General features: G+C 51.9%; 6 protein-coding genes across 6 annotated transcripts; 4 read left to right on the top strand and 2 right to left on the bottom strand.

The window, feature by feature from the left end:
• Nucleotides 1-24: 24 nt before the first annotated feature.
• Nucleotides 25-744, top strand: CCOS01_09875 (G-patch domain-containing protein; the record flags this gene model as incomplete). Its single annotated transcript, XM_060458032.1, has 1 exon — nucleotides 25-744. The coding sequence occupies one exon, from the start codon at nucleotides 25-27 to the stop codon at nucleotides 742-744; it is 720 nt and encodes a 239-aa protein (XP_060311197.1).
• A 1,444-nt stretch (nucleotides 745-2,188) lies between these two features.
• CCOS01_09874 (Sec1 family protein) lies at nucleotides 2,189-4,770 on the top strand (the record flags this gene model as incomplete). Its single annotated transcript, XM_060458031.1, has 5 exons — nucleotides 2,189-2,351; nucleotides 2,428-2,465; nucleotides 2,533-2,620; nucleotides 2,679-3,028; nucleotides 3,085-4,770. Coding segments are annotated over 5 exons (2,325 nt in total), but the record flags the coding sequence as incomplete, so codon positions are not given.
• A 1,131-nt stretch (nucleotides 4,771-5,901) lies between these two features.
• On the bottom strand, nucleotides 5,902-8,886 carry CCOS01_09873 (uncharacterized protein; the record flags this gene model as incomplete). Its single annotated transcript, XM_060458030.1, has 4 exons — nucleotides 5,902-8,030; nucleotides 8,107-8,243; nucleotides 8,303-8,583; nucleotides 8,662-8,886. Coding segments are annotated over 4 exons (2,772 nt in total), but the record flags the coding sequence as incomplete, so codon positions are not given.
• Nucleotides 8,887-13,056: 4,170 nt separating this feature from the next.
• Nucleotides 13,057-14,298, top strand: CCOS01_09872 (uncharacterized protein; the record flags this gene model as incomplete). Its single annotated transcript, XM_060458029.1, has 1 exon — nucleotides 13,057-14,298. One exon carries the CDS (start codon nucleotides 13,057-13,059, stop codon nucleotides 14,296-14,298), a length of 1,242 nt encoding a protein of 413 aa, XP_060311194.1.
• Nucleotides 14,299-15,382: 1,084 nt separating this feature from the next.
• On the bottom strand, nucleotides 15,383-18,906 carry CCOS01_09871 (ribosome biogenesis protein Urb1; the record flags this gene model as incomplete). Its single annotated transcript, XM_060458028.1, has 2 exons — nucleotides 15,383-18,675; nucleotides 18,747-18,906. The coding sequence occupies 2 exons, from the start codon at nucleotides 18,904-18,906 to the stop codon at nucleotides 15,383-15,385; spliced, it is 3,453 nt and encodes a 1,150-aa protein (XP_060311193.1).
• Nucleotides 18,907-19,347: 441 nt separating this feature from the next.
• CCOS01_09870 (thioredoxin-like protein 4A) lies at nucleotides 19,348-20,229 on the top strand (the record flags this gene model as incomplete). The annotated part of the gene is made up of 5 exons (XM_060458027.1): nucleotides 19,348-19,431; nucleotides 19,517-19,649; nucleotides 19,774-19,862; nucleotides 19,941-20,040; nucleotides 20,147-20,229. The coding sequence occupies 5 exons, from the start codon at nucleotides 19,348-19,350 to the stop codon at nucleotides 20,227-20,229; spliced, it is 489 nt and encodes a 162-aa protein (XP_060311192.1).
• Between the last annotated feature and the right edge of the window lie 369 nt (nucleotides 20,230-20,598).

Here is a 20,598-nt window from a genome sequence, read left to right as displayed (position 1 = left end):
GTGTGCTGTGCAAGTATTGCCGAAATGCGGCGACGGGTGGAAGACGACGAGGACTATGAAGAGGAAGAGGATGTACCGCTTCAACATCGACGACCCTTTGGCGCGGGAATCAGCCGCAAGCCCATCCAGTTCGTCAAGGCATCAGATCCGAACCTGAGTACTACACAGGCGGCCAATAAAACAAAAAGCGGCGCTTCCGTTGGCGACTTTTACCTCAGCCTCGTGCTCGGCGACAAGAAGCAAGCGGAAGCCGAAAAGCCTTCGCCAGCAGCAGGGCAAGTATGCGCCGTGTGCGAGTTGCCCGTGGATAAAGACGACGGCGTGAGAGAGGTCGGCAATGACAATAACAAGCCCACGACAAGTAGACAAAAGCAGCATGAGTCTTCGATTGCTCACCAAGTCTGCCTCACACACTCACATCCCCCATCAGCACTAGATCGGTCGCGCATGGGCTTGACATATCTTTCATCCCATGGCTGGGACCCTGATTCACGCAAGGGGCTCGGTGCCGAAGAGCAAGGCATGCAGTATCCCCTGAAGACTCGACCAAAGGAGGACAAATACGGTTTGGGCCTCAAGATCCCAAAAGGCATCCAGGGAAGAATTGAAAAGAAGAAGCCGCAGATGCTGGATGCGAAGCAATGCAGAAAGAAGGCCGATGAAGACAAGAGAAAGGCTGAGAGGTTGCGAGAGATGTTTTACGCCAGCGAAGACATTGACAAATACCTGGGGACCGGTTCATAAGGGGATAGGAGTCATGAGAAGCAATGAGATACCCGTAATGGAGGACGAATAACGAAACTTGAGCCTATCAAAAACCGCTTTAATTTACAGATATACGGTCTTGGACCTTGATCAAGTGAATTCGCCTTGTACAACTATTACAAGACTTCCAAATACTGCCAAATTACCGCAGTTCACACTCGTAATATCCAAAAACGACCATCACAAAGAACAATGGCTTGGCCATGGAGTGGAATAGGTAAAGCTGACGAAGAGACGGGTAAGAGATTGGCTTTGAAACACACAAGGGATTGTCTTGAGCAAACAACCATCATCCTTGCGACGGGGAGGCTACGAGAATATCTCCCGCCGTGCCGCCGCCGCATCTTCAAAAAGCGCCGCCGTTGTGAGGTGCAGGTGCGAACCTGGAAGGCGGTGACCTCATTCATCGCTCCTTTGGGGGCCAAAAGTGGGGGAATGCCGCTGCACTACCTACCTGACTGTGTATGTAAGGTAGGTAGGTAGGGCACTAGGCTACCTAAGTACCTCCAAGTACCTGTCCTAAGGTGCTGGGCAGTATCCGTACCAGGATTTGTGTTGCATAGCATTTTGGGCGAGGGGTCAGGCCAGTTCCAATGGGGAGCCCAGGACTACGGAGTACCTTACGGCCCTGCTTGCCCGGGCCCCGCCCCCCCTCCTGGGCCTCAACTTGAAGCGCGGGCGGGAGTACTGAGGAAAGTAGCGGTGCGGTGCGCAGTGGAACGGGAAATGGAACCAGAAATGGAACTGGGAACGGGGACTGGGACGTGGAACTACCTGCCTCTCCCGTTCTTCTACCTCTGTCTTTCCAAGCCTTGAACCTGCCGGCCTTTTGACTTCCAGTCGCATCAGGTCATTGCGTTTACCTTCTTCCGCTCAACCTCGACGATAGACCAGATAACTCACGTTTCCCACTGCAGGCATCCCTCCTACTACATAGTAACACAGCTCCTAGTGCTGTGCGAGCTCGACCAATCTTGCCTCTTCCGATCGTAACTCCTCCAACTCACCTCACCCACCCACCCACCTCACCTGCCACTACCACCACCACCACCATACCACGACAAAGCTGTCTGACCGCATAGCAACGTACCCTGCCAGACCTTGCCTTGCTTCCTTTCCCCCTTCCCCAAGCTCCGGTTTGGGTCTTCGGAGCATTGAAAGTCCCACAACTGCGACCGGTCCTTCGTTCATCTTGAAACCCCGCCAGGCCCAAACAACGACGACAACGAAGTCCAAGACAACAACCACCAATCTCCCAGCTAAACATACATACCTGGTGGCTCTCGAATTCCACCCGACGTCTCATTCTCCAGGACCTGGGCCCCACGATTCATAAAGCTCGACAACGCGCATTCCTCCAGCCTTGTCCGCCTTTCTTTACTCCGCTGCCACGCTATCTGTGTAGCACCTCAATTTACACAGGCGCACCCGCCCATCGTCGTCGCTCGATCACAGTCGCCGTCCGACAACCTTCTACCTCAGAGCGACAAATTCCGCTTCCCTTACACGACGCATTGCCAGTTGTCCGCTGCCCACGCGGCAACTTGCCACGATGGGTGTCTCCACGCTCCAGGAGCAGCATGACGGTGAGCTGGCTCAAAGCCCGAGAGCCCATGATGCTCTGCAAGCCTCTTCCGCTCTCGATACTGACAATTTGGACAGTCATCATCGACACAATCAAGAACATTACACGAGGCGACGTGAGATCCACCCGATACCTGGCGGGCTGCCTGCGAGTCAACAAGCTAACCATGACGAAACCCATAGTGGAAAGTCTTAGTTGTTGACGACGACTCCCACAAGATTATAGACAACGTTGTCAAGGAAGATGACATTCTCAACAACAACATCGCCAGTATGTCGCGCGGCCACGTTTCCTCCTTGCCACGGTACAAGTCCTAACCTCCCTCTAGACATCGAGCGAATCGAGCAGAAGCGAGATATGAATCCTGAAATGGACGCCATCTACATTCTGTCCCCGAAAGAGAATATCGTCGAAATCCTTATCAACGACTTTGAGCGCCGCAGATACAAGGAAGCGTACCTGGTGTGGACCGGTGTCTTGGATCCGAGGATCCGTCGCATGATTGATGGCTGTCCGCCGGCCAAGCAACGCATCGCGGGGTTCGAAACCTTGTCGATCGATTTCTTCCCTCGGGAGTCGCATTTGATCACCTTCAAAGACCCTTGGAGCTTTCCAATTCTTTACCACCCCGCGTGCAACAATTTGGTGGCGCGACACATGAAGATTCTAGCACAGAAGGTTCGTAACAGACAGATGGCAGGCTACACAACTTGCCTTGCTGACGAGTAGATCAGATCACCGGCGTGTGCGTTACACTTGGCGAGTACCCAAAAGTCCGATACTACAGACCGAAGAGCCCTCTCCATGAAGCCGCCGTGCTTGCCTCTCATCTAGCTCGTTTCGTGCAGGAGGAGTTGGACGAATATGCGCAGTGGAACCCAAACTTTCCACCACAGTCGTCGCGGCCCGTGGGAACGCTCGTCATCACGGACAGATCAATGGATATCTTGGCGCCTCTGGTTCACGAGTTCACATATCAGGCAATGGCCCACGACCTTCTCCCGATACAAGATGGGGACAAGGTGACGTATCGCATGGTCACAAACGAGGGCACCGCACAAGAGGAAGAGAAAGACGTGGAGCTATCTGACAAGGATCCGGTCTGGGTCGACAACCGACACCGACACATGAAAGATACTATTGATAAACTAATGGGAGACTTCCGGAAGTTCTTGGAGTCTAACCCTAATTTCACCAACGAGGAGCAGGAGACGACGAGCTTGAACGCCATCAGAGACATGCTGGCTGGTTTGCCGCAGTTCCAAGAGATGAAGGAGGCGTACTCGCTTCATCTGAGTCTGGCGCAAGAAGCCATGAACAAATTCCAAGATCACAAGCTGCCAGACATTGCTTCGGTAGAGCAGACTCTTGCCACAGGATTGGACGAGGACTTCAGGAAGCCTAAAAACATATTGGACCAAGTCGTGCGGCTTCTGGACGACGACGCCATCACCCCATCAGACAGATTGCGCCTGATCATTCTCTACGTGCTGTATAGAGACGGTGTTGTGATGGAGGATATCAACCGGTTGCTCGCGCATTCGGGCCTGCCGCAAGGAGACGGGGAAATAGTAGTCAACCTCGAGATGCTGGGCGGACACCCGGTGCGTGGTGGCCTAAAAGACGTTCGACCTCCTCAACCGCCCCTGTTCCAAAAGAACACCAAAGCAGCAGAGATCAGCGAGGAATACTCGCTATCACGTTTCGAGACGGCTATGCAGACGATGCTTGACGAACTCTGCCGAGGCACTCTCGATCAAACCACATTCCCTTACGTGAAGCCACCAGCTGATCCCAACGAGGACCTCTTGGCCTCACAACAAGGCTCATTGCGTGCCGGTAGGCCGAATTGGGCATCATCTGGCCGACGACCACCTGAAAATCGACAGCGCTTTATTGTTTTCATGGCTGGTGGCGCAACATACAGCGAGAGCCGTGCTTGCTACGACGTTTCCGCCCGCCAAGGCAAGGACATCTTCCTGGTGACGAGCCACATGCTCACACCTCAACTTTACGTCCGCCAAGTAGGCGATTTGGGCAAGGACAAGCGCACGCTCGACATACCAATGGAGCGACCGACACCGCGTGCTCCCGCGTGGGTTTATGAGAAGCCTGCCCCTCCGCCCAACCCTATGGCGCAACGCCCTGCCCCTGGTATGGCACCGCCGGGCGCACCGTCACCGACGGGTGGACCACGCAGAGCACCTGCGCCAGGCGGTTTACCTGGGCGTCCCGCCGCGCCGCCAACGGCTCAGATGAGCAATATGAACCTCAACGCGCCTCTTCCGCCCGTGGCGAATGGCGGCGGAGCGTCACCTGCCCCGTCTGACGGCGGCAAACCGCAAAAGCTGGAGAAGGATAAGAAGAAGCGCAACTTTTTGGGTATGAAGAAGAGCCACAAGGACAAGGATAAGCATTGAGTTGAAAGGCGTAAATGGAAGGGAGATGCGGAAATTTTGCCTCTCGAATGGATTTTTACCCATCTCACTGTCAGCTTTCCTTAACCCCCCCCCCTCCCCCCCTTTTCTTGCACATTCTGTTGCCAGCGTGGCGTTCTTTGGTGTTGAACCAGGGGCGGGTGCAACAATTCCCATAAATGGCCTCTTCTTGGCTTTCCCTCTTCTTACCTCTCCGTGGGTTGTGCATACGATGTGGATGAGGGAGAGAAGGAAGATGCAGGCGGGAAAGGGGTGAGGGCAGTTGGCTGACTGAGCCGGATGGTCTATGTATATATGTACTCTGGATCTATCGTGGAACCAAATCACACAAAACTCAACGAGTATCATCGACAGATCTTTTTCGCGTATTCCAATTGACAGAAACCGTCTCGTGGATTATAATAATATCGTTGATGGAGTGAAAGACTGTCTCTTTCTCATTAAGACAGTTGACATGAATTGACCGTTCAAGCAATCATCAGGGAATGCACAAATCACATCACCATATTTCACCATGGTAGCAAGGCACAGCTTTTTGGAAGCCAGGAAAACCAACATCCATTTCATTTCATTCGTGTCCACCGCGGTAGACTAAAGGTAACATGAGGGATATCCTATCCCACTCCCCCCTTCCTCAGAAACTCGCCACCCTTGTTTTCTGCTCTTGATTGTACCATCGCCTAGAGACCTTGTCTTCTGAGAGGATACAGAGCCCTTCCGTTGTGGGCCCGAGCCAAAATAAAGATGTCTGCTTAGTTGTGGGTTCCCTCCGCTCATAAGCATAGGAAACGTATCGCATAAACGTGTAACCTCATCGAGGTAGTTGAGGCGGTGCCTCGCCTATGCGAAGCTGATAGACTGGGCTCCTCCCACATTTGAGGAGAAACCTAGTATTCGAGGATGAGTGATTGGGTGCTAGTTCAGCAAATCCGACAAGCAATATGTCGTTATACCGACATTTACGTTTATGGTGTTTCATAACATGCCCTTTTCAAAGACACACATCTGAACATTTGGTGATGAGACTCGAACAAGGTAAATGTAGCAGTAGAAATGCTACGGAAGTATAGCCTCTACTAAAGAGGCCGATGGTAGTTCCATGATGTGGGTAGTTTACTGTCTCCGGAACGCCTGAGCGGCGCCGGGAGGCATGCGTCCGTCAAAGGGGAAGCCATGACCATCGGGTCCGCCCGGACCAGGGAAGCCAGGCATTCCGGGAGGAGGGATAAATCCGGGAGGCGGTCCACCGAAGAAACCCGGGGGAGGAGGCATGTTGCGTGGCGGGGGACCTGCCATGGCCTCAGGGGGAGGGAAGGCTCCGGGAGGGAAGTTCGGGGGGAACATAGCGGCCATTGGGTGATTGCGGCCAGGACCACCAGCGAGACCAGGAGGCGGAATGATGGATCTCTGCTGAGGGGGCATGGGAGGACCGCCGCCACCCTGCTGAATCCAGTTGGGGTTCATTTGATCCAAACCGGGAGGCGGGGGAGGACGTTGCAAAATCTGCGTGGGTTGCATGCGCGCTTCTGGCTCAGTGTGATGGAAACCCTCATCCATAAAGCCAGGCGGGCCTTGGCCACGCAGTTGGCGCTGAGAACCACGGCCGCCCTGCGGAAGTCCCTGCTGGAAGTCGGGCTCGCGGTCTGGAGCATGCGGGATCTGAGCGGCGCGCTGGGGTTGCGGCATGCGCATGAGGAGTTGCTGTTCCGTTCGTGGGGGCTCGGGCTGGTTCCTCATCAAGTTCATCAAGAACTCGGTGTTGCTCATGTTGCGGCCTTGGTTTGGTTCCATTCGGCCGGACCCCTGGCTTGAAGCCTGGTGGCGTTGCCCAACTAGCTCTTGGAGCAGTTGGTCTTGACGAGCAGCAGGCGGCTGCTGCTGGTGAGGCATCGTTGCACGCGGGGCAAGAATATCTGACATGGACATGGATCCCTGCGGCATGCGAGGGCGGGGGTCCTCTCTGCGCTCGCCGCCATACTGTTGGAATGGCTCGGGCGACGCGACGGAGCTGGAAGGAGCATGCTCGCGAGCAGGCGGGGGAGGTTCCTGGAATGGTTGCGAAGCAGGCGGCGTGGCTGATTGAAGATTTGAACGCTGCAGCTTCATGAGCAATGCTTGGAAGGCTTGCTTCTCATTGTCGGGAGCCGGCCCAGATAGATCAGGGCCACCGAAAGGAAGGCCTGCCATGGGTGTTGAAGGCTCCGTCTTCATTCGTTGGGTGGGGTCATCTTGAGGGGCATTGAAGAATGAGGTGAACCGAGAGGACTTGCCACCGCCTGTCTTAGACTTGGAAGGAGTCTCTCTCTTGGGCTCGCTCGGTGAGCTGACGTCCAAGCCAGCAGTAGAAGCGAACTTGAGGAAGAATTGGTCGGGGCCAATCTCCACAGCGGGTGCGGAAGCAACAGCTGGCTGCTCGGCTTTGATTGCAGCCTCGACTGCGGCAGCTGGCGCCTTGTCCTCGGCAGGACCGTTGCGACTCGCCTTCATACTTTCCATGAATTTCTTGAAATCCTCTTCGGTGTGGCCTCCTGCCTTTTCTCCGGCAGGTTCATCGAACCATTCGGGCTCTCGCTCCTGTCTATGTTCGCCGCGCTCCCAGCGACGCTCATAGTTCCTGCCAGTGCTCTTTTCTTCGACGGGCTCAGCCTCCCGGTTGCGGTCTCTCCAGCTCTTGGCCCGGTCAATGCGCTCGCGAGCCGTCAACGGAGGCTTCTCAGGAGTGTTGGCACTGTTGGTATTGTTACTGGCGGTGCTGTTGTCATTCTTGAACCAGGGCTCCGACTTGCCCCTGCTAAGGCCATTGCGGGGTCGCGGCTCAGCTTCCTCGTGGTCATGCTCCTTGTCGTGATGGTCGAAGGTGCGGTGGGTACGGTCTCTAGGGCCCTCACGGTCGTCGCGATCACGGGGGCGGCGCTCATTGGGAAGCCTATCACCACCACCAGCGCCCATGCGACCTTGGAAGCGCTCGGCGCCCTCGTGCCCGAAGCTCTTGCGCGGCTTCACTGTACTCCATCCCTCCTGATCCTGTGGGTCACCGTCGCCGCGACGACGACCAAAGTTTGTGTTTCTCGAATCGCGGAAGCGGTCGCCTTCTGGGGTGTCACCATTGCGATTGCGGAAATTGAAGCGACTGGGCGAGTCAGCGTCCTTGAGGCCCTTGTCATTGTCAAAAGGTTTGCCATTGCGGAGGGTCGCAGAGGCGAAGGCGGTTCGAGGAGGTCCGAGAATAATGTCTTCGGGGTCTGCAATTGAAGTTTGGGTCAGTTGAGATTGCTCAAGGGGCGAGGGAAATGAGGAGACACCGAGGTGGAGACATACTGGCGCTGTTTCGCGAGACGTGGCGGTCAACGCCAGGGCGACGATTCGTCTGATCAAGCAAGGGATTATCGTGGCTTCTTCTGTCAGTAGTGGGTTTGGTGACGTTGGTCTGGGTTCGATTGTTATCGGGAGGTGGTCTGGAAGAAAGAGTTAGAAAAAGAGGTAGTTTTGTCTGAGGGATATGGTGACGGCATACCCCATCCATTCTTCAGCGGGCGGTAAAGCAGATGGTTTGATGCATAGTGGTGATTCTCGCAGGTGAATGAGGACCTCTGCTGAATACTGGAGTGCCATAGCAGCAGGAAGATGCAAAGCGCATCCGAAGACAGGTAGGAAGGCTATTGATGGTGTGGCGATGGTGATGTTTGCATGAACAGATGTCGATGATTCGGTCGACAGAAGGAAGGGAGGAGCTGTCGTCGGAGGCAGGTAGGTTGCTTCGCCAGTTGGAGAGGAGATGGATGCGGTGCTGTAGTACTAGTAGGTGGTGCGGTGTTTGGCGCCTAAGGTTGAGGTTGTGTTCGTCGATGCCGTTGTTGCGATGGTTCTTTGTACGTCACAGGGGTGAAGAGGGGGGTGGGTTGTGGTGGTTATGGTGATGTCGAGGAAGGTCAAGTCGATTCGGTCGGTCGGCGGTCGGTGCCGGTCGCAGTTGATGGTCCAGTCAGAATGGAAGATGGTAGGAGATGGGACAGACAGGACGGGAGTGTCTGTACGGAATACGGAGTATCCGTAGGACTGGCTCCGATCGGGCTGCACTACTGCGTACTGCGTCGAGGGCGCTGGCAGTGGTTGGGCAGCTTGATGCGACGAGGCTGGCAATCAAGGACAGGCAAGGCGAAGAGGGTATGATGGTTTGGTGTTTTGATGGTTCAGAGTGATGCAATATCTGATGCGGAGTGAGAGATTATTGTGATGGGCGAATTTCGGCAGCGAACTGTCAGGGCGTGTAAAGGTAAGGTAAGGTAGCTGGGTAGGTAGGTGGTACGAATAGAGACGGTGCAGGTGGTCAAAGGAGGTTTTGGCACTTGGGACGAAACCTGGTGGAGGAGGTGCTCGCTCAGGTGCTCAGGTGCCCAGGTCTACCTGCTTCCACTAGCAGCCAAGCACTCCACTCCCCACCTCACCACGCTGCTCGCCGTATACCTCTTCTCAGTCTGTAGGTAAGACACCACCCCACACGACGGATCACCCCCTACGACGGATCACCTAATTCGGACGATTTTTTCCCTCCTTTAACACTACTACTATTATAATACGTAAGTAATAAATAATTAAAAAAAATTGCGAAAATTATACTAAAATTACTAGTAGATTTGCTATATTTAAATATATAGAAGAATACGTTAAAAACGTATAATACGACGTCGGTTTTAATAAGTTAATCTAAAAAGCTACTATAAACTAAGGAATCCCCTATATTACCCTCTTAAACCGGTTACGAAGTACTATAATAGTTAAGAAATCGAAGGAGGATTATTAGAAGCTTAGTAAATACTAAGAACAATCCCTTACTTACTAAGTAATTTTATAAGGCTAGTTAGGGTTCGTTTTAACTTATACCTAAGTTAGAGAGTTCGTAATATATATTTTTTAATAAAGTAGTAACTAGCGCTTATTTAGAAAGAAGTAGCTAGATAAGTTCTTATATAAGAATCCTATATTCTTAATACTACGGGCCTATTATATAGATTCTAAGTATATTAAGTTTATTATTATTAACGTTATATAAGCTTTTTAAAAAATCTTAATACTCTTAGATATTTATAAGATCTTAATATCCCTTTATTAAAATATAAACGAGATAGGATTAATAAAGGGGAGTAATAAGGACTATTTAGTACTAGGTAAGTTTAAAAAGAAATCTATTTATATTTAAACGCTAGGAGACCGTACTTAGACCTCTATACTTAAGTATATTTTTATAAGTAGCTAGTACTTCTTATTATTAATAATCTTTAAAGGGTAGACCGTATAGTAATAGTAGTTTTTTATAAAAATATTAAATTATATTTTATAGAGCTTTACGTCCTTTATAAATAAGTAGATTTTAAATATAATTAGGTTAAAATAGCTAGTTAAAATATTTATTTTATAAATAGAAATAGAGGCTAAAAAACTCTTATCTAAGTATTTACTTATTATTAATAAATACGGTAGTTATATCTCTAACGATTTTATATAATAATATTATTTTAAAGATATTTATTTATATTATTTATTACTATATTCTAGCTATATTACGTAGCCCTTAAATATCTTAGTATTTTTATTACTTAAGATATATTATTATAATAAGTTTATAAATTACGGCCTCTAGCTTAACTTAGTACTAATTAAGAAATAGAACTTTTTTTATTATTATTTTTAAGCCCGAGTATAAGCGCTTATAAAGTAAAATATATATACTAATTAGAAAGTAATAGGGCTATACTTTATTAATATATAGTAGCCCCTATTTAATAAATTTATTATTATAGCGCAGCTTATAAACGTTTTATAAGTATTACTATAAGAGCCCTTATTTTTAAAAATACTTAAAATACCCTAAGATTATAATATTATTATTTTTAAAAAGTCGGGAGATTTTAGGAGGTACTAAAAGCTCTAAGTACGAAGTAAGGGCGAGGTTAATTTTAATTTTATTACTTATAAGTTAATATTTAATAAAATAAATAAGTAATTAGATATTTAAAACGTAGCCCTAGCTAATACCTAATTAGTTATTAAGTTATTAAAAGCTTAAGTATAATTATATAAGCTAATTACGAGGGTAAAAGTACGTTAGGATCTAAATAAGTAATTTATACGAATTAAGGCTATTATAAGGGTAAAGAGGGAGGCTAAGGCTCGCCTATAGTACTTAATTATAGTCCTAATACTTATAAATAGTATAAAAAAAGCTTAATTTATTAGTATATATTTAGAATTTTAGATTTAGTAGCGTTATGCTATTAATAATTAAATTCGTAATTATAAGGTTGAAAAGTCGAAGTCTAGAAAATCGTCCGAATTAGGTGATCCGTCGTGGGGGGTGATCCGTCGTGTGGGGTAGTGTCTTACTACGTAAGGTAGGTAAGGTAAGGTGACCAGCGCAGCGTCGGGGCAGCTGTGCCGGGTCACCGTCAAGCGTGTCCCTCCCGTCACCTTCCACCATTTCTACATTTCCACCCACCTCCCGTCCGAGGCTTCTGAGAAATGTACCTGTCGCCTGTCGGCTGTGTGATAAGGTAAGTACCTATTGATGTATCTACTCTGAAGAGGGAGGCAGGCACGTCAACTTGTCAAAGACCTCCAAGTTCCATCTCATGGAAGGAGCATTGGAGTCAGAAATCAGGTACGTATTCGTGCCTACCCTTGGCGCTTCACCTCTCTTACTTTCCCCTCCTTGCTGCGTGCGGCGTAGGCGTGCGGCGTGCCTGCTTCCCTTCCAGGTTCTCCTGGCCCCTGCCAACTCGAGGCAAAGAGTCAAATGCAACCAACCCCTCACCCCTGTACCTGGACTCACCTTAGGTCAACCTATTTGTTCACCTTAGGTAACTCCCTCCACCGAGCCATACTATTACTGCGTAATAACTCGCTTAGAGTGTAACACCATTGGCCAAGGTATTGAACATAAACTCGACATCTCTTTATGGTGTCTAAAGCAATAGAGACTCGAAGCTCTACTCGACCGACTCACATGTACAAAGGCATGTCCATGTTTCTCGGCTGCTTGTTCAAATGGCCTGCCTCCAAAGGCCCATGCTGTGGGATTCTCGACCTTAAAAAAGCCCGGACCAGGAGACTGTCCAAGTTGCAGGTACGTACCTCCTTCTCTCTGAGAGATGGGGGAAACAATCGCACACTTCCGCCCCACCATCTCCTTCCTAGAGCTTAACCGAGATCTGAATGCTGCTTACCTTAACATTCAGCGTTACATCCTCCGTCTTGGAACTTTGGACATTTCCTGTCCATCGAGCCTTCCATATCACGACTTGCGCGACCAACTCACCGAGCACATCAATCCAGGCAGTTTTCGGAATATGCCGGTGGATGCCATGGCAAGTTACAAAGTTGAACACTTGAGAGCCAAGTATGGCCCAGCCTATCAGCGTCTACACAATTCTTCTCACAAAAGGTCGAGTCCCTGGGCCAGCAAAAGCGGGAAAAGACACACGGTTTCACGACTGAACGGAACTCATTCCCTCCTCTTTTCGAGCCTAGTCCCAATCTTAATTCTCCTATTCCATCTGGTTTCAAGCTACTTGTGGGAATTCCATCTTCACTTCATCTGTTGTGGCATTAGTGGTTCCTGTGAGACACACATAATCTCGCGAGCTTGTAGCTATTTCTTGGTGTTCACTTACAACCACTTCACCGCCTCTTGGGTTCCTCACTGCAGTTCGCCCATTTGCAACTTCATCCAAGCAAAACCCTCGAAAGGGTAGGAGACTTGTTTTCCCCCGTCCGCATGCAACACGTTCTCGCTGTCATTCGCTTATCTTTAGATTAAATCGCCTCACACTAGTCCGAACTTGTCAATCTAGGGGTCTAAGGGTCGGGCCCACCCACGACATTTAAAAGCTTCACCCCTCTGCCGCCTACCTCATGGGACTGTTTTTTTCTTCTTTATTTTTCCCTCTTTGATCTCATATTCAACCCCTCTTGGCTCCAAAAGTTTACCTTCAAAAGACTAAAACTACAGCATGGCTATTACTCAAAATCATAATTCCATCAGTAGTATACACTCTTTACAAAGTTGAACATCGACATCCAGTTCACAACTTGCTATCACTTCATAAACTCCTCCGAGGAGCCTTGACTGCTTACAACCACTCACTTGTCTAAGCTCAAAGCGACGCAGGCGATTTCTAAACAGAAAACAAGAAAAACACTATACAAAGCTCAAGATCACAAAAAACGAGACTGAGCCCTATCACGACTCTCACACGAAGAACTCAGCTCACGATGAACATGCAACCACCCACGATGAACCATGTCGATAGCGACACTGAGACTCTACTGACGAGTTACCCAGCCTCGAGTCTCTCGAGACCGTCCTCCATCTCGTCCGCTCCCTCGTCTATGGCAGTGAAGGGCGCCTCTGACGACAAGCCCTTCGTCTCAGGCTGCCCCGTCTCCTCCCTCTTTGAGATCCGTGACACGCCCACAGCCGGCCGCGCCGTATTCGCCACACGCGACGTCGCCGCCGGCACCTTGCTCTGGCGCTCCGACGACCTCACGCTCTCCGTCCTCCTGCGGGAGTACAGGCGCGAGGTCTGCGGACAGTGTTTTGCGTACGACTACGGCAGAGACCTGCCCATCCGTGACCAGACTGTCGGCTTCGCCTTTTGCTCCGGTGACTGTCGGGAAACGTGGCGGCGCGAGACTGGCGAGGTAGGTGTCCAGGCTTGGACCGAGGTGAGTACGCTGGTCAACAAGAAGAAGAACAACGGGGGCAGCAACAGCGGCGGCGGTAAGGCGAGAGACGAGATGGTGGACATCACCAAGCCCAAGCCCGCAGCCGAGGAGATCACACAGGCGTGGCAGGCGACAAAGGGGCAGGCAGAGCTGATTCGCACACTACGAACGGCGGAATCTCCGGCAGACAACGGCAGCAACAACGGCGTGCCCATCACTAAGCAACACCGCAAAGCCCTCCAAAAGGCCCTCCAGCAGCCCATCGAGCCAGACGTCATGAACTTTTGCGTCGGCAGCCTCGTGGCGCTGTACAACCACCCCAAACGCTGGGAGCACGTCCTATCCCTCGCCGTGGACTCGACGCCCTACATCAACACGGCCGACCTGCACGCCTTCACCGCCACCTACCTGCAGCTGCTCGCCGTCCTCCCCTTGCCTCTGCTCTCTCTCGTTACGCCCGAGTCCCTGTTCCTCATCTCCTCGCGCGACAACCATAACGCGTTCGGCATCCGGTCCCTCGAGGACGAAGGGTCCGAGCTGTTTGGCTACGGGTGCTGGCCCGCCGCGAGCTACTGGAACCACTCGTGCGGGCCGAATATCGAGAAGAAGAGGGAGGGGAGGGTGTGGGAGTTTCGGGCGGGGCGGGATATCGACAAGGGAGAGGAGATGTGTATCACGTATTTGGGAGGGGAGGAGAAGAAGTGGTCGAGGGAGAAGAGGGTTTCGACGTTGAAGAGGAATTGGGGGTTCGAGTGTGGGTGTAAAAGGTGCGAGGAGGAGTTGCAGTGAAGCCATCAACAGTGATTGGACTGCATGCCGTCTACGAACGATGCTACACATTCGTTCGGAGATTATGTTGACGGGTATATGTGAGAGACGAGGTTATAGAAATAGACAGTAGACCTACGTATCGACAACAATTCCGTCTTCTCTATACTTGAATCATACATATAACAACCTAAATCAAAAGTTTCCCCTGACGAGACGTTGTCCAAACATCAGTCTACCTAAACCAAGTACCTCAAGGCTTTGCGGACTAGTGCTGTCTTCCTACTACCCTAGTCCAGTAGCCAAATGATGAATAACCAAATCGAACATCACATACACTCCAAGAGGAGTAAGAGACATAAGCACTAGTAGTCGCAGTCGGAATCTGACGACCACTAGAAAATATACAAAGCATATTTGATGTTCCAGAGAGCCCTTTGAATGATGGATCCTGGTACTCTGGCATATCGCAAAAAAAGGGAAAAAAAGTTTTTAGGCTCTTTATAAGACGGACATCCGCTTCGATTCTTTCAAGATAAAATAAAGAGCCATTTGTATTCAGTTTCCCCGAATTCTCACTTTAACTCTTTTTAAATGACTATTTCATAATCAGAGATCCCTTTTCTTGTTGCTTTGCAATAGAGATTACTTGAGCGTTGAGGCATGCCCTCCCGCCATTTTTACCATGTGTTCAATATGCGGGTGGGTGTATGATCATGTCCTCCAGACAAGCAATCGTTAATAACCCAGGGTGCTTGCGCGTTTCCTAGCCATGCTACATAGTTTGGATTCCTGAGCCTTTGCCCCCATCTTGTGGCGGTTCATGGCAGTTTTTACGCTCAATCCCTTGCTGATTCCCACCCCGTGAGCTCACGCCATCCGAGTCCTAGCATCACCCAACGACGTACAATCAAACATCACCATAATTCAGCTCAACAGCCAGTTTGAAATATGTGTTGTGATATGTACACACACTGATGTGGAGTATATTCCAACTGTCCCTCACCCGACTCCCATTTTTTTCTCCTTTCTCGATTTGTACATTACGTGGTTCTAAACCAGCGCCATCCTGTTTTACTTTTTTGAACCTCTCTTCCTTTCGTCTTCAACCCTCCAAACCCAAGGGAACGCCCTTCCGACTCCATTCCCCAACCCTCTCCTGATCACAAGTCTCCCACACCCGTCTCCTCAGAGCCCGGTACAAACGCTTCGTCTCCCTGGTATCAGCATCAACCTTTTCGACACCACCACCGCTGCCGCTGCCCCCGCCACACCGGGCCTCCTGCACCTCCAACCAACTAACAATCCCAAACCTCGTCGCCAGCGTCGTGCTCCCGCCCTCGATACACGTCGCCCTCCACAAGATCCTCAAGATCCTCGTCCTCAGGTTCGCCCGCATATACGGGTTCCCCGCCAGCGCGAAAATCTTCTCGAACCACTTCTTCTGATGGTACACAGCCAGGTCCGCCGGCGTCCGCAGGCCGTCCAGCAGGTACGCCAGCAGCCAGCTCACCTCGGTATAGTACCGATCGTCCTCGGACGGCGCGCCGTGGAGGATGTCGTGCGCGAGGGGCACCTTGTCGTGCTGCCACACAGGACCGCGCGTGAGGAAGCTGTTTACCTTGGCGTAGAGGCAGTGCAGCGGGTTCTTGAGGACCTCGAGTGAGGCGATGGCGAAGGAGACGAGGGGCGAGGCGACGGGGCCGCGGGTCACGAGGGCGCGGGAGGATTCTGCCAGCTCCGAAAGGAGGAGCCAGATTTGGTCCTTTTCTTCGTAGTTGGACTCCTTGAACTTGGCTGCCATCTTGAGGATGTTGGTGAGGGCTTCTTGGCGGATACTACCGTGCTCTGACCAGAGCAAGCGGATGAGCGCCGCGGCGTAGCCCTCGTCGACGAGGTCCTCTACTGATTTAGAGTTCCACTTCAGAAGGGCAGAGTTGTCGTCGTCAAGCTCGTAAGAGACGTCGAGGATAACCTCTAGCGAATGCCTATCCATCTCTTCGTCATTGGCGCTCGTTTTTTGCCTCTGCAGTTGGGAGCCAGCATCGTCCGCCACGGTAGCCTCATCCCCAGCCTCGCCATTGAGAAAAGCCTTGTCAGTCTTTGGGATAACGGCCGAGGCGCGGTCTCCCAAGACCTCAGTCATCTTCTTGGCAAAAGCACTGATAACGGCCTTGGTCTCCCCCTTAGTTTGCGCGCAACTCAGGAGCACCGTAAGGAACTTGGACAGAAGCTCCAGGTCCTTCTTATCGGTGGCCTTGTCGGCAACAAAAGACAGCTGCTCAGTCATAGTGGCCAAGAGCAAGCTGGCGAACACCTCGTCACCGCCTTGGGTTGCACTTTCCTGCATCAGATCCACGTACTTCAGGGGCGAGGCGGCGCATCTTCCAGCACAGTTATCGACAAACTCCCAGATGAGATCCAGATTCCTCGACTTGCCGCTCTTCTTCAACTCCCGCGCGGCGCAGAGGAGAGGGACGAGGCCGGTCTTTTGCAACACCAGCTGGTGCTGCACAGCGACGGACTCGAGCACCTCCTTCAGCTTTGGTCGTTCCTGGGCGGCCTCGACGTAGAACTTGAGCAGCGCGACAAACGGCGACGCCGCGAGACCCTCCGTCTTGGCAAACCACCTCATACCGGGCGAGTATCCGGCGATGGCAATCAAGTTCTCCAACTCCATAAGAGCAAGCGCCTGGTTCTGCGGCTCGTCCGCGCGACTGTCGAGGCGCGTAAGCGAGTTGACCAGGAACGGCGAGACGTCAAAGTTGGCACGCAGCGCCACCTGCGGAATGACCTCGTAATACAGCAGAAGCAGCCTGCTGGCCGCCTCGCGCTGAAGGACATTCTCCTCCGCCATTGCCTTATAGCATTTTGTCACCTCCTTCATATCGGGAATCTTTTGGCAAAACTCGTCAATGAGCTTGCGGCTCGCCGTCTCCCAGGTGGACTTTGAGGACTCGGCCGCCTCACGGTGCATCTTCAACGCGACCTGGAGCTTCTGGAGAGCAAGGACGAGGATCCGGACGGCAAAGAAGGAGACCAGGGTGGACTTTGACGACAGACACCTTACCAGGTCGCGCTGTTTGAGCGGGAGCGGCAGTATGTTGTCGAGGAGGATAGACGTCGGCGGGGGCACGCGGCGGTAGCCCGTCGTGGGACCATAGTACGGCGGCAGCGGGAGGTTGACCGTGTTGAAGAGGAACGCGGCGTACCCGATCCACGTCATGGAGAGTTTCGGCTCGAATGTAAATGACTTGTTGTTGATAAAGTAACTGGCGACCAACTCGGGCGCCGATTGGAAGATGGCGACGATGAGCTCGCTGTGCTTCAAGCTCGACCACGGACGCAGCTTTTGAATAAATTCGGAGAGCACAAAGTTTGCGACGGCGATGTCGTCCTTGTACTTGTCCATCCACGCTACGCGCTCCAGGGCGTAGTCGTCCAAGCTCTTGACGTCCTGCGCCGCCTCGTCCTCGAGCTCCTTGGGGTATAACCCCGTTCCAGAGTACAGCACGCCCGCTCCCGGTGTCGTGCAGGTGTAAAGCAAGAACTCGTGAACAGACTCCCTGACCGAGGGCTGGTCGTCTCCCTCGACATCGTGTCTGTACGTGTACAGCCCCGCCAGCCGATCCAGAGTCTTTGTGTTGAACGTCCTGAACTTGACCTCGCGAGGCAGCTTCTCGTCCAAGAGCACGCTCTTCTTCAGCGCAGCCAGCAGCTCGACGATCAAGAATGGCGGGTCGTCCTTGATCAAGAAGGTCAGGTGTGAAAACACCTCCTTGAGCATCAGCAGCTCCTTCTTGGCCTCCGACGGCAAGAACTTGAGGCAGCCCAAGAACAGCTTGATAGCATTCGTCCGCACCGACGGCTTGGACGGGTCCTCCACCACGCCACCCCCCCTCTCGCCATCCGCACCGAGGTGCCGGATCTCCAAGTTCCTCGCAAAGCTCGCAAATGTGTGGTCCCGCGCTCGAAAGACCCTCCTCGCAAGCGTGCCGCCGTCTAGCGTCACGAGCTCGCGCATCAGCCGCAGCGTCGGCGATATGACGTAGCCGCTGCCCTTGGGCGCCGAGAGGCACTTTGCAATGAGCTTCAGCTGGCGCTCCTGCAGCAGTGTACGGGCAATGTCGAGGGCGTGGGGCAGGAGCTGGAGGGACTGCGAAACGACCTGAAGGAGGAGGGCCAGCACGGCGGGCACAGCGGACATCATGGCCTCGTTGTTGACCTGCGCGCCATAGGACCAGGTCTCCATCACGTCGGAGAGGTAGACGGCGTCGTCGCCGGTGCTGTCGCGCGGCCGGGAGGCCTCGAGGTACTCTCTGAGGAGGGCGAAGCGGGCGTCGTTGTCGCCAGTGCCGGAATTGAAGCCGTCGAGAAAGACTTTGAGGGATTGGATGCCTAGTTGAGAGATAAAAACGTCAGTCTTGTGGCCCGATTGACTGGTATGTCAATTTAGAGAATGCGCTTACCATGCCGCGCTCGCTTCTGGTCCTGCTCAAAGGTCAAAAGCTGCTGCAGATGCCGCGCAGAAGCAACCTCTTCAAAAGTCGGCGCCTCATGCACGACTTTTTGCCTCTTCCGCGTCGCATCTGCGCCCTCAAATCCTCCACGCGATGGACGTTTAGGCATTTTTGGGTATCTTGTCTGAGAATTGGAAGGAAAAAAAAAACACAACAAAAGAGGGTTGTCCTAAGTGAGCGGACTCGTCCACTGCATCTTTCCCAAGAAATCCTCCACGCGGAATACAGTGGTGGATACCATCCAAGAAATAAAAAGTTCTGCCGTGTAGACCGCTCTTGTCTCTTTTTCTTTTCAGGTTTAGCGCGGGGATCTGGAGGGGCGGATTGGGGGTACCTTAGCAGGGGGGACCCGCAATGACATTTCGCCGACCAGTTGCTGGAAGTCCATGTCCAAACAAACTTCCCCCGCCAGTTTCGAGAAAACCAAACGATTCCATCGCGACCATCCCACGACAATACCGAAGCCTTCCGTACCCACGCAACCCTCCAACGCGCCCTCGAAACAATCGCAACACGCCGCTCACATACACACAACACACACACCTTCACAATGGGTTCCATCGTCATCCCCCATCTCAACAGCGGCTGGCACGTCGACCAAGCCATCCTCTCCGAAGAAGAGCGCCTCGTCGTCGTAAGTCCTCACTACCAGACACCGTCGTACTCTCTACACACGCGCTGAACCGCCCGACTAACAAATCTCCTCTTCGCAACAACAGATCCGCTTCGGAAGAGACGCAGACCGCGACTGCATGAAACAAGACGAAGTCCTCTACCGCATCTCGGACCGCGTCAAGAACTTTGCCTCCATCTACGTCTGCGACATCGACCAGGTGCCCGACTTCAACCAGAGTACGTCTTGTCTCCTTTTCCACCAACTCCACCACTACCTCGAAAAAAGAACACCAACCTACGGAAATACACACAACAACGACTTTCTAGAACGCCTAGGTGCTAACATTCGTCTTCCTGGCAGTGTACGAACTCTACGACCCCTGCACAATCATGTTCTTCTTCCGGAATAAACACATGATGGTTGATTTCGGAACGGGTAACAACAACAAGGTACGCAAACCCCCACCCATCCTCCCCGCGACGCGCCACCTCAGCAGCAGCTAACACTCTCGACGCTTCTCCCAATAGCTCAACTGGGTGCTGGAAGACAAACAAGAACTCATAGACATCATCGAGACGGTCTACCGCGGCGCCAAAAAGGGCCGCGGTCTCGTCGTCAGTCCAAAGGGTAGGCTTCCCTCTTTGCACTCTCCATTCTCTTTTTTCCCTTGCCGTCGTCCTTTTGTTCCTTTTACTAACCCGTGTATCCCATCTCGCGCAGATTACTCCACCAGACACCGATACTAGATACCTACCTACCAGCACCCTCTACGCACCTCGCATCCGCACTCACACCCAGCGGCCGGCTTCATCTTAGGCTTGGGAAGAGATGTATCATCAGACTCAGGAAACGCTCTAGGGTTGGTCTCACACAATCAAGAAACTTTTTGTCACAATGAACCAGAAGATGCTAATGCTGTGATTCCAAAAGAACCTTTTACTTGTCATATGTGAATTTCTTATTTTATTTTCATTTTCATTATTAGGTGAGGTACGTTAGCCCCCCTTCTTCTCCTCCTTCTTCTTCGCCTGTCTCTCTACCCATCCTTCTTCGTGAAACGATGATACGTAAGTTCATTTGTATGCGCCTTTCTACCAAATCGTGTGACGAGGAGTATCTGATACGCTGTGCTCTGTGAACCTGCACCATCTCCCCCTTCGGGCCAGGTAGACTAGCGCTTTTTAT

Source organism: Colletotrichum costaricense (genome assembly GCF_030867565.1).
Source record: "Colletotrichum costaricense strain IMI 309622 chromosome Unknown Scaffold_10.1, whole genome shotgun sequence".
NCBI lineage: Eukaryota > Fungi > Ascomycota > Sordariomycetes > Glomerellales > Glomerellaceae > Colletotrichum > Colletotrichum costaricense.
The sequence above is the reverse complement of the archived record's forward strand: the minus strand, read 5'-3'. Positions and strand labels throughout refer to the sequence as shown.